The sequence below is a fragment of the Trachypithecus francoisi genome, unplaced genomic scaffold (assembly GCF_009764315.1).
Source record: "Trachypithecus francoisi isolate TF-2019V2 unplaced genomic scaffold, Tfra_2.0 Lachesis_group13, whole genome shotgun sequence".
NCBI lineage: Eukaryota > Metazoa > Chordata > Mammalia > Primates > Cercopithecidae > Trachypithecus > Trachypithecus francoisi.
Window position 1 is genome coordinate 91,123,806 of NW_022681458.1, and position 13,624 is coordinate 91,137,429.

At 36.0% G+C, this 13,624-nt stretch overlaps 1 protein-coding gene across 1 annotated transcript in view; it reads left to right on the forward strand.

Annotated features, from left to right (window-relative positions):
* Nucleotides 1–8,476, forward strand: part of ARL5A (ADP ribosylation factor like GTPase 5A) — a 32,539-nt gene extending 24,063 nt beyond the window's left edge. Inside the window, exons 6-7 of the mRNA XM_033231491.1 lie at nucleotides 1,511–2,904; nucleotides 3,221–8,476. Coding sequence (XP_033087382.1) covers nucleotides 1,511–1,559 — 49 coding nt within the window. The 3' untranslated portion in view covers nucleotides 1,560–2,904; nucleotides 3,221–8,476. The remainder of the gene's footprint in view (nucleotides 1–1,510; nucleotides 2,905–3,220) is intronic.
* Nucleotides 8,477–13,624: the final 5,148 nt, after the last annotated feature.

Consider the following 13,624-nt stretch of genomic DNA (forward strand, 5'->3'; position numbering starts at 1 on the left):
TTTTGATTCAGTGGATTGGAGGTCACAAACTTCGGTGTGTGACTTCATTTGACTCCCACTTTTCCCATTTGCTAACATTGCCAACCCTGGATTTCCTCTGTAACATTGGAAGGATTCTGATCTCAGTGTTGTAAAGATTAATTAAGAGAATGGGTGTTAAGTCAGTTTCTAGTTTGCTATTAGGTAATTACTGTTCATTTATCAGTTTGGAGTTAAACAATCTCTTCATCTATTATTTTTATGTACTATTTCCTGTCAGTAGTTTAAAAGTAACAGATCTAGTCACAGGAGAAAAGTGTGGGACAACCACCCGAAAACAACCATTTATTTACCTCATTGCTGTCTTCTTTCTATTTGTGTCTTCTTTTACATTATTAGACTCATACTTAACAAAAATCTGAATTGAAAAAAATTTAATATTGTAACAGTTTTTTATGTCTACAAAAGCTTGTCATAGATAATAGTTAATACTTATTAACAGTTCTTCATTTTATTGTAACTTAATGTGTACAACCATTTCTCTTTTGCTGAACTTTTAGTTTCTTTTACCAGAATGAACATCCTTTTCTGTATTTTGGGTTATGTTCAATTACCAGTTGTTCAGTGATAACTGATGTTACCAATATGAAATTTTATTGCCTTCAAAAGTTTTATATACTTACATTTTATAATATTTCTGTAACATATTATGTGTATACTTTGTTTTAATAACTACAAAATATATATTTTGTTTAATATTCTGCCATTTGTCATTTATATCATGAGCATTTTATCCTATTATAAAATGGTTTTATTTCCTCCATTTCCTGGTGATGAGAATTATGAAATCATTTTTGAAAGGAAAATTTTACATATTTCATCATACAAATGTCTTGTAATTAATTTTTTTCTGTATTTCTAGACAAATTATTTTCCTATTAAAAGTACTTTAATGAACAGTTTTGTATGTAAGTCTATGTTTACGTCTGATTTTCTTTTTTAGGATACATTTCTGGAAGTAGAAAAAGATGCAGAGTATTGATATTTTAAATATTTTTGATACATATTGCCAGATATATTTTTGACATATGTTGCTTTCTGTGGGCACTTATTGTATAATTATAAAGCTTTTTAAAAGTGTCAGACAGCAGTCTGGGGACTAGAGATATAACGGAACCAAAAGAGCACAGATGTATTAGCTGGGCGTGGTGGCATATGCCTTTACTGCCCGCTACTGGGGGGCTGAGGTGGGGAGATCGCTTGAGCCCAGAGGTCATGGCTGCCATTGATTGTGCCATTGCAATCCAGCCTGGGTGACAGAGGGAGATCCTGTCTTAAAAAGAGGAAAGACAAAAAAAAAGCACAGGTGTATTACGTATGAGAATATGGCTTCACTGCAGCAGCCCAAGCACTGAATATTATTGATTTTTAAATCTTTGTTATTTAGCTAAATGAAAAATACTGCCTTTTAGTTTGCTGTTCGTAGCTTCTTAGTTCAGAATTTAATCAAATGATTTTGTTTTCTTTATAGATTGTGCCAAGGACTTGAATGGATGATGTCACGACTTAAGATTAGATGATCTCTACTGACCTCTTCTCATAGACTTTGTATAAATGAAGTGCTGGACTTTACCTGAAAGCTGCAAAAATTAATGGTTTAGATATATTTATAATAAACTGATTTAAACTTTTTCTATAAGAGGAAAAATTAAGACCACTTATTTGAAAACAAAGATGACGTCTCACCTTCCAATTTACTTTCTTATTAGTTTTTTCCAAAGTAAGTTATTAAAGCTGTGATTGACATTTTTCTCATAATGAATCCTCTCAGGACATTGTGTAGCCTGTGGTAAGTACAAAGGGAGAGGAAGACATTTTGAATTTTAAGAGCTTTATTATCAGTATAACCCTCCCTAGTTGACTGTTGTTTTCTTCTTGTTCCATTAAGTCAAAATACAAATCAGCACAGATATTCAGTTTCCAATATTTTAAAATGTAATGTTACTTATGAAAAGTATTTTGCTTAAGGTTGTGTGTGTATTGTGTATATACCTCAAGTTCAAGTTAATGGCATTGATTTATATTCCAGAGAAAAATAACACAAATATTAATAATATCCTTCATTATAACCATAGTGAGATAAGTATTGGCATTGGTGTTCAGTGCCATTTTATACTTTCTCTCTATGTTCTCTGTATTGTACTAACCAACCTCCCAAATCATTGAGCTGCTTGTTTAAAACAAAAAGGAAAAGGAAAAAGCATGACATTGCATATTGATTTTTTGTTGTTGACCAAAATCACAAACATGGAAACACATAATTCAACAGAGTGGGATAGCTATCAGATTCTTAGCTTAGTATTACTAATGGGCAGGATTGTACAATGAGCAACTATCAGATTATTCCTTTCAGTGGTTCTTATGACATCTAAATTACTGAATAAATTATTAATCCATTAATCAGTGAGTCAAATTATGATTAAAATTATCAAATGAATGTTCAGCATTCATTGAAAACTGTTGTGTGAAACATGTCTACCCAGAAAAGTAATATTCTATAAATACTATTAAACAACTTAGCTATATTATTTTTAAGCATTAAATTATACGTCAAGGAGTTAAAGTGAATTTCAGAGTAAAAGTAAGGCATGTTTCTGAGCAACACTGATAATTTCTTAATTTGCCAATTTCTTTCTTATTTTGGTACTTGGAATATAGTGTGAGATTTTTTATTTCTAAGTTTTGTTGTATTATCTATTACATAAATGCCTTGACAATTATAAACTGCAAGTGTTTTTTGAATGATTTTAAGAATTTGGCTTAAAAATTGATTGCTACAATGTATTATTTGTACTAAGAAGTAACTTGACCCAAAACACCCTGTATGTTTGCTTAGGGTATTTTTTCCATGTCTGAAAGTTAAAGGTGGGCCGGGCGCGGTGGCTCAAGCCTGTAATCCCAGCACTTTGGGAGGCCGAGACGGGCGGATCACGAGGTCAGGAGATCGAGACCATCCTGGCTAATACGGTGAAACCCCGTCTCTACTAAAAATACAAAAACTAGCCGGGCGAGGTGGCGGGCGCCTGTAGTCCCAGCTACTCGGGAGGCTGAGGCAGGAGAATGGCGGAAACCCAGGAGGCGGAGCTTGCAGTGAGCTGAGATCTGGCCACTGCACTCCAGTCCGGGCGACAGAGCGAGACTCCGCCTCAAAAAAAAAAAAAAAAAAGAAAGAAAGTTAAAGGTATTCCTGTCACAACTGTAAACAAACTTATCCTAAATGAGTTAAAACATATTCTGGGGTACTCTATGTATCTTTCATGCCTTGAAAATCTGAAGGTTAATCCAAACTCACATGTTTTAGCATATTTAAGAAAAAAACTACTTTTAATATCAGCCTTTTAAGTTTCATGAAGATTTTGGTGAGGAATAATAGTATATACTTTAAATATTGACAAAACTTTGAAAGTTTTCTTTCTTTAAAATGGGAAATACTCAATATCTAAATCCAGGTCAGGCATGGGAGATCAGTATTTAACATTGAATGTTTTGTGTTTTATATTTATAATGTTCAAAATGCAAGCATAACATTTAATCTTTGTCCACATGGTTTTACAAAAGTAAATCTTAAATTACTAAGCTTTTCTCATATGTTCTCATACTTTTTCAAATCATTATAAAGAATTACTTGTTATCTATTAAAAATCTCCTTCACCCAAATCTGTGTTACGGTTTCACCAGACAAGTATTCTGTGATGTAGCCCAGAAAATCCACACCTTTTGTCCTTTTTATTTTTTAATTTGAATAATCATGTGCTTAGTCCCTTGGATTACTGCCACATCAGTTTAACACAGTATCAGCACATTACCTTGTCATCAAGATGTTGGCTCAGATTTATTCTTAATTGGATGTTTAAAGCATGCACTACCTTGTTACAGTTGGTTTAGTGGATTATTGACTTGACGTCATGAGAAGATGTGTAATTTTATACTACATTTATAAAACATGATTTTGTTTTCTACCCTTCAAGGTAAACATTAAAATAAGGTGGTATTTGTGTACTTGTACATAAAACCAAAATTATAGTTGGGAAAAAATAAATTTATATATGAAAATGTCAAAATCATTTTAACAGTATTATTTTCAAATAAGATGGAGAGGCTGGTGAAAAGTCATATTGGCAATTTGTATGTAGTTTAAGTGGAATTAAGCAAAGGGAGATGCTTTTGGGTTTTCAGTATGCCACTTTTGAGTGAAAACATCTCATGGAGTCATTGTGTTCAGCTCTGAGAAGAACAAAGATTCCTACTTCTGTACTTGTGGTTGGATTTAAATATCCTGTTTTTGATACTAATTTTGAAAGTCATTTAACTTCTTTTGATATCTGGGCAAAAGTAACCATATGCTATAAGCATTTGAATATGTTTAATTTTGTCATAATAGCATCTGTGAAAGTATATCTTACACATTATATAGAGGGTTCTTGTTTGAAGTTTTCGGTTCTCTTTTATCTTCCCAGTACATCTTGGTCCTCATAATGGGCAAAGCATACAACGAAGGCAGGTGGCTTAGGGGTTATAGTGGGGAAGTGGATAGGGGATTCATTTTCTTATATGACATTTTGCCTTAAGAATATAAAAGTGTTTTAGCACTGCTGGCTGGCATTTTTAATATAGTTAGTGAAAATGACTTTAGAAGCACGGGATGAAATAGAGGGAAGAAGAGTTTTTATTTTCTGGCCTTTAAAAAGTGCCTAGGTCATTTGAGACCTAGAGAAGTGCACAGAGCTTGAGCAAAGGCATGAAGTCCCTGACATTCTTTTCCTTTTTGTCTCAGTATATAGTATTAAGATGCCTAGAAACATGACTCTATTGTCCCCTCTTGCATAGGCACTTTATGTTTCTTGCTGTCACTACAGCAACCACATACAGTACAGACAACCTCAAAACCTGTTTATATTAGTGTAAATAGAAAAACTATAGACAACTTTCTAGATTTCTCTGCAGGCATTTTTGGGAATGTATGTATAATATAGGCTCTGCTTTGTATACAGGAGATAGTACCACATCAACGGTTATCTCCAAACTCCAGTCTTCCCTCAATTGCCCGGTTGTATCTTGTCATCAATCCCTTTTTCAAGGCTGGGGAGAGACAAGTTTCTCCATGTAACTTTGACCCCTCCCACTCTCCAAATGTAATCTGGATCTCCTTGCTTTCAAGATCAGCTTCCCCATAGCTCAGGTATCCCCTTCTCTCCTGTGTCTTCATTTACTATCAGTGAAGATACCTCTGTCCTGGAGGTTACTTTAAACTTTCTCTGTAACCATTGTTATAGGCAGTGGTTTCCAAACCATAGTTTCTATGCAGCTTTTCTAGTTCCTTGCTATCTTCTCACCACTGACTTGAGGCAGTAATTTGGACTTTGCTCATTAGAGAGCATTATCAGAGATGTGGAGTCCATCAGAAGACCAGCTTGCAGTGTGAATAGCATATAGACGCCAATATTATAATTCTTTATATTTAACATTTTCATGCTTCTTAATTTAACTTTACATGTTGGGAAGTAGATTCAGAAACTTAGGAGAAATACCCAGACTGTGCCACTTCCTTGAGCTACTAGTTAGGCATGGGTGGGATGAAGTTTTATGTGTATTATCTTCCCACTACCAAGAATGGTTATGTTTCACAGAATACCAGTTCAGTTTGAGTTGGAAAAAGATGCCAAGCCAAATTTATATGTAGCCTATAACCTAAGGGCATTCTTGAAGCTATTGCCCACATCCCATTTTTTTCTTCATGTTTACTTACAAAACAGAGATAAACAGATGTCTAAAGGAGTTAGTAATGAAAAGCCTATCCTTACAAAATAAACCTGTTTAAATGGGCTTTAAAAGACATCAAAATAATCACTTGTCATGCATTGACTGTAAATGCAGATAAAGAAATATGTCTTTAAAGCTCCACTTATACAAAAATAAAACTTCTATATCATGTTCCCTCAGAGAACGTATGATAGTTTATTTTAAGACCATGATAATAGAGTAAAAAGGAAAGAAAGCCAGAAATTAGAATTTTGGATGCTAAAAAGTAACTTTCTAGTTAACCCTCAAGCCCTGTCAAATTGGGAAGAAATGTTCCAGGATACACTTGGATTAGTTATGTAGTATTTCTTATCAGTTGTCTAGCCCTTGTGTATTGTTCTGAAAACTAAAGTTTAAATCTTTACGCTGTTACCTGCTAGATATCCCGTTCTTTGGTAAAAATTCCCATAGTCTATACTCGAGAAGTGCCTAACAATGAATTTGTGTTGATTTTAAGCCCATCGAATAAATTATATATATTTTCTATGGTATCGTATGTGCTTGTCTTAACTGATGACACAGCCTAGAGGGTTTCTGTCACAATTTGTGCTTAATTTGAATAAAAAGTCTTTTTTTCTTTTTCTTTTTTTTTTTTTTTTTTTGAGACAGAGTCTTGCTCTGTCGCCCATGCTGGACTGCAGTGGCGTGATCTCGGTTCACTGCAATCTTCACCTCCCCGGTTCACGCCATTCTCCTGCCTCAGCCTCCCAAGTAGCTGGGACCACAGGCGCCCACCACCACACCCAGCTAATTTTTTTGTGTTTTTAGTAGAGACGAGGTTTCACCATGTTAGCCAGGATGGTCTCGATCTCCTGACCTCGTGATCCGCCTGCCTTGGCCTCCCAAAGTGCTGGGATTACAGGCGTGAACCACTGCGTCTGGCCTGAATAAAAAGTCTTGAAATTGAAGACACTCACCTAACCCTCAACAAACCAGGATGTAATGAAGCACAAGCCACACCATTTTATCTCTTTCCTAATACAAATAGTCGTGTCCCTGGCATTAGTTCATGCCGAGACTAGAAAACTGAACCCTACTACGGTTTTTTAAAACAGTTTTAACAGAATATTAAACTGTATGTTTGAAATCATAAGTAAAAGTTTGTTACTTGCATAAGAGTAGCCTCTTGATTCTCATAGTTAGTGGTAATTTTGTATCATATCATTTAGATGTCTAGCCATTTGTGCATGTGTATATGTGCCCAAATTCCTCCTCTTTGTTTAGATTCTACTTACAAATCAGACTAATAGAATCTGAACACATTTATCATATATTCTTCCAGGGTTTTTTTTAAACTGACTATAGAGTGTGGCTGTAAGTTCTGGAGCAAAGCTTGATTGTATTTTCAGTGATGTATAGTTACGTTGTTTCATGTTAGAAATCATCATGCATGGGAAGTGAAATGTGCATATGATTTTAAATTATTGTAGTATGTACTATGCCCTTCCCCTAAACTTCTTTCATTGATGATACACAGAATTCCTCTATTTTTGCTTGAAAATAGTCCTTTAGATTGGATTAGCCTTTTCTTACATCCTTCTGTGGTTCCATGAGATGACGTGATACCTGCAAAGCACTTTTAAATATATTTTTTAGGCTAATGTCCAGGATACAGCATTGAGGAGGCAGCTATGTCTAATGAGGGCTCTCTTGGTTGCTAGAGATGAGAGAAATGTATACTAATCGTTTTAATTTGTACGTAAAATACATTTTACTAATCATATTGATTTTAAATATGACATTCTTCTTGTAGATATTAATCTTTCTTGTTTATCATATTGTCCTAGAGAAGCCTAGATAAAACTGGGTTCCACCTAGTCTCTTTGTGTAACACCTTCCCCCCCTCCGCTCCCCATCCCTGCCAGTTGAGCTCTATGCATATTGACAAGCCAATAAGAAAATCTTAGGTTTCTTGTATTTGAATTTCCAAAACAATAAAAGGTTTTGACTTAAGATTTGCATACAAAAGAGGCAGAAATTTTGTCTCATCTTTTTATCATTTTGCGAACTTGTGTTTCTCTTAATGCTAGGAAGATTTTACACACAAGGAATGTTTGAAAAACCATTTTAGAGTGCCTGGGTGGTTTTTATTTGGTCAGTACTGATGTGTTGGGTGTCTAGGGAAATAATGCTTCAGGACCTTTTTAACAACACAGCTTCATGAATGACTGGGGGATATTTATGTTTGTGCTGAGAAAAGGGAGGGAGTGGGCAGGTTGGAGTGGGGACCTTCATTGAAAACAGTGCAGTCAGCTACTTTGTAGATGTGTTTTTTCATTATACTTGTAACAATGTTCTTGTGTCCATAATTGACTGAAATGTCAAGCTCCAGGAATGCAAGGTGTTTATCAGGTGACCAGAAAGTAGAACCTTGTTGATTATGAAATGGAAGAATAATGTGAAGGTAGTTGGGGTAAAATGACAAATAAGATTTTACTGGTGAATTTCCATGCTTAATATGTACATTAACCTCTTTTTAAGTTGCATGTTAATCTAGTATAACGTATTGTCTCTGGTTTATGCTTTGAGTAAAAAGGCAAAAAAAAAAAAAGACTTGAGTTACAATTGTTACTCTGTTACGTACTATTACATATACCTTTTCTTTTAGAAAGGGTTAATTATAATTACTATTCACACCTCTGTGTTGTCAGTGTTTTTATTCTGGTTTATTCTCTAAACATGCAGATGCAGTGTCGGAAGACTGGGATCCACATGGTAATTGAAAAAAGTATGACAGCTGCATTGTACAAATGACAAAAAGATTGTCCTGATCTTCTCTAGGAAACTTTTCTGGCACTGGTCAATTTATAGAGAGCTCTCTGTCTTTTATTTCTGAATGTTAGAATTGGAAATGAGCCTGACAAATTATGATTAGTTTGCATAGTTGATTTCTTTTAAAATCTGAGAAAAGTTCAGTCATTTAAAATGAATATTATTAAAGTGAACATTCATGAGCATAGTTGATAGTAAACAGAAGAAAAAAGGGAGAAAGGGAGAGAGGAGTCAGCCCCAGTCACATGCTGACTTGAATATTGTGTTTCTCTCCTCTGCTAGAATGTAAACCGCAGGATGGCAATTATATCTCTCTGTGCTGAACACAGTGCCTGGTATGTAACAGGTGTTCAATTTATACGTGTTGACGAATGAATGAATGGATTACTAATGTTTTTGTTGTTTTTTTCTACATCTTTTGTTCTCATAGGTAGGTGTTTTTTTGACCTATGTGATTGCAGCGTACTGCCTCGTTTAATTCTTAACACTTACCTCAATTCTCATTTAATTCTGCCTAATTTCAAAAGGGTTTCTAGGTGACTATGTTTTTTCTCATTCAGTCTTTTAGTAGAAATAGTACTTATTTCCTTAAAAATGGCTTAAAAGCATCATGCAGTGGCAGATATATGGAAATTTTATGTATTTGAAATCTGTGTGGACCTACATCAAGGAATGTAAGTAATATACCAGAGTTTGTTGTCAGCATCTGCAGACATTGAAATAGTAAATGGTACACCAGCTTTTTTGGAAAAACAGCTTTGTCTTATTCATCTTTTATGCTCATTCTTCCTTCATATTTTGATATCTGGAATATCCCCTTTTTGCTGGCAAATAACTTGTCCCATGAAGTTGATGAGATTTTCACAACATTAGAATAACCTCTAACAGTCCTTTTGAATGTGTTCCTTATGATTGATTACCACCCTTTTGGGATTCCATGAGTTGGGATGCCTAGGTGACCCATTATTCTCATCATTACATACTTTGCATTCTAGCAAATTGTTCTATACCAAAATTGATGTTTACCTAAAAAATCTTTTTGAAACAGTTCCAATACATTTAGATCCCCAAATTATATTCTGCTGTATCTCCTATATTATTACAAATAACATTGCAATGGACATCTACTTAATGTGTGCTTTCATATTTAAAATTATTTCTTTTGGCTATAATCTCAGGTGAAACTACTAGATTAAATGGTAGGATGGGATTTGAGGGTGCCTATTTCAAATTTTCACTAATATATTAAACAACAAAACCCTTTCCAGTTTAACAGAGGGATAAGCGTATTGTTATATTTTGCACTTATTTAGTTAGTAAGACCATTTTTCTTTGCTGTTTTTATTTCCTCCGAATTGTTCTTTTGCTTTATTCATTTATCATAATCTTGGTGTTCTTGTGAATAAATTAAATTCTTAAAATAGTAAATATAAGTACCGTGTACTAACAAATTTCCCCAATGGAGCTCTGTTTAAATAGTGAATATATTATCTCTTGTCATGTTTTTGCAGATGTGTGTGCAAAACACATCCTAGTATGCCACTTAAATTTTTATAATTATCTTTTCAGCATATAGAGTGGTATGTTTTTTGAAACAGAGTCCCACTCTGTCACCCAAGCTGGCATGCAGTGGTGTGATCTTGGCCCACTGCATCCTCTGCCTCCTGGGTTCAAGCAGTTCTCCTGCCTCAGCCTCCCGAGTAGCTGGGATTACAGGCATGTGTCACCATGCCTGGCTAATTTTTGTATTTTTGGTAGAGACAGGGTTTTGCCATGTTGGCCAGGCTGGTCTCGAACTCCTGGTCTCAAGTCATCTGCTCGTTTCAGCTTCCCAAAGTGCTGGGATTATGGTTGTGAGTCACCACTCCTGGCCTAAAGTGTTTGTTAATGTAAAAAAATTACAGCCAGGTGTGGTGACTCACGCCTGTAATCCCAGCACTTTTGGAGGCTGAGGTGGGCAGATCACTTGAGGTCAAGAGTTCGAAACTAGCCTGTCCAACATGGTGAAGCCCTGTCTCTACTAAAAATAGAAAAAAATTAGCTGGGTGTGGTGGTGCACGCCAGTAATTCTAGCTACTCGGAAGGCTGAGGCATGAGAATCGCTTGAACCTAGGAGGTGGAGGTTGCAGTGAGCCAAGATCACACCACTGCACTCCAGCCTGGGTAACAGAGTGCGACTCTGTCTCAAAAAAAAAAAAACCGTACAGGCTGTGCACCAAGGTGGCTCACACCTGTAATCCCAGCACTTTGGGAGGTCGAGGCGGGTGGATCACCTGAGGTCAGGAGTTCAAGACCAGCCTGGGCAATGTGGTGAAACCCTGTCTCTACTAAAAATACAAAAATTAGCCGGGCACGGTGGCACATGCCTGTAATCCCAGCTGCTCAGGAGGCTGAGGCAGGAGCACTGCTTGAGCCTGGGAGGTGGAGGTTGCAGTGAGCCGAGATTGTGCCACTGCACTCCAGCCTGAGCGACAGAGCGAGACTCCATCTCAAAAAAAAAAAAAAATCACATAAGATATACATGACTCCTTTGAGTGAAAATCAGAAAAGAGATATAATAAGCCAAATTGAGATAATTAAAATTATCAATTTTCCCAACATTCTAAGAAAACCATTATCAACACTTTGGGACATATAACGGTGTTTCAGTTAGCAATGGATGACCTACATGGTGGTGGTCCTGTATGATTGTAATGGAGCTTAAAAATTCCTATCACTTAGTGATGTTGTAACTGTTGTAACGTTGTAGCACCGTTTGTTTTTAAAATAAATTTAGTATAGCCTAAGTGTAGGGTGTTTATAAAGTCTACAGTACTGCACAGTAATGTTCTAGGCCTTTACTTTCACTCACCACTGACTCACCCAGAGCAACTTCCAGTCCTGCAAGCTCCAGTCACATTAAGTGCCTTATACAGATGTACCATTTTTTAATCTTTTAAAGAAATTTTGTATAAATTTATGGGGTACAAGTACAATTTTGTTACATCTATAGATGGCATGGTGGTGAAGTCAGAGCTTTTAGTGTATCCATCACCCAAGTAACATATGTTGTTGCTGTGTTCAGTTATGTTTAGGTACACAAATACATAACCATTGTGTTAGAATGCCTACAGTGTTCAGTACAGTAACCGGCTATACAGGCTTGTAGCCTAGGAACGATAGGCTGTACCATGTAGCTATACCATCTAGGTTTGCATACATACACTCTATGATCACACAATGATGAAATCACCTACAATGCATTTCTTAGAACACATCCCCATCATTATGCAATGAATGACTATATATTTCTTAGTTTGTTTTGAATATAGAATTCCAAAAAGCTCTTTATTTTTCCACTGTATACTGTAAACATCATTTACATATAAAGCATTTTAATGGATATATTGCGTTGGCTGTTTGGACATGACATAATTTATTTAACCAGTCTAATGTTGATGTGCATTGTTCCTTATTTCTTACCATTGCAGTAATTTTACTGTAGTTAACATTTGGATTTATTTTTCGTAGAATGAATTCTCACAAGTCCAATTGCTGTGTCAAAGGCTTTGGTGGCCTGTTGCCTAATTGTCTTGCCAAAAGATTCCCCACATCCTGGTCAATTCTTCAGCCATATACATGGCCATCTCTATATTAAGACATTTTATATTAAGATTTGTAAACCTGTTTACTGTCACAGGCCACCACCACTCTGGGCATTTTCAGGTCATGTTACATGTTCACCAGTCCTTCCAGCAGTGGGTAGTGCAAAGCTTCCCTCCACCCACAACGTTTCTGTGATCTTTAGCCTTTATTGTGCAATTTATTTGTTAATCCGCTTATAATGTATTCAGCCTATGCTGATCATTGACTCCTTTTGGGAAGGGTAGAAGGGAAAAGACATATACAATCTCCCAGCTGACCTTTTTTTAATGTTGGGGAAGAATAATGAACAACTTTTATTATCTAACATAGACGGCCAGTCTTCTGCTTCTAGGATGCTCTCCCACCAATGTGTCCATCTACACTGTCAACTCTAAATGCCAGTCCTGTATAGGAAGTCCTGTGTTCATTCTTTCAGAAAAGTCACCCAGTGTCCATCCATTTATGTTCATCATATTAAAAACAGTTGAGTTATATGATAAATATGCTACCATTAAATATGTTAACAGATTTCAATAATATGAGGAAATTATTAATGGTTGTGACATGTTAAACAGGACAAAAAAATTGCAAACTTTGACATCTATCATCTCAATTATGCAAGAACAAAAAACATAGAAAAAAGGAAAGTAGCTTGGGAAGCTGAGGCAGGAGGATTGCTTGAGCCCAGGAACTCAAGATCAGCCTGGGCAACATGGCAAAACCCTGTCTCTACAAAATATTTTTTAAAACTAGCCAGACATGTGGCATGAACCTTAGAGTCCCAGCTACTCAGGAGCATCACTTGAGCCCAGGAGTTAAAGGCTGCGGTGAGCTGTGTTTGCACTCCAGCATAGGTGTCAGAGTGCGACTGTGTCTTTAAAAAAAGAGAAGAAGAAAGAAATGTATTATAACATTAGGAGTTGTAGGCAGCAATATTAAGGTCAATATTTTTCTGATTATGCTTTTGTGTGTGACAAATATTCTATATTGAGCACATTATACCAATAATCAGAAAATACTGCTGAATCATTTTGTTTTTAAAGAATCATAGGGATGGAGGCTTGGAAAGGAATACAAAAGTTGTAAATAAGTAAATGGGATGCAGGTGTCAGTTTAGAGATCAAGATGATTGGTAAGTGGAATACTATGCAGCCATAAAAAGGAACAAAATAATATCCTTTGTGGCAACATGCATGCAGCTGGAGGTGGTTATCCTAAGCGAATTAACATAGAAAACCAAATACCACATGTTCTGGCACAAGTGGGAGCTAGACATTGGGTACTTATGGACATAAAGATGGCAGCAATATTGGGGACTACTAGAGGGGTAAGGGAAAGGGGGCCAAAGGTTGAAAAACTATTGGGTGCTATGCTCAGTACCTTGGTGATG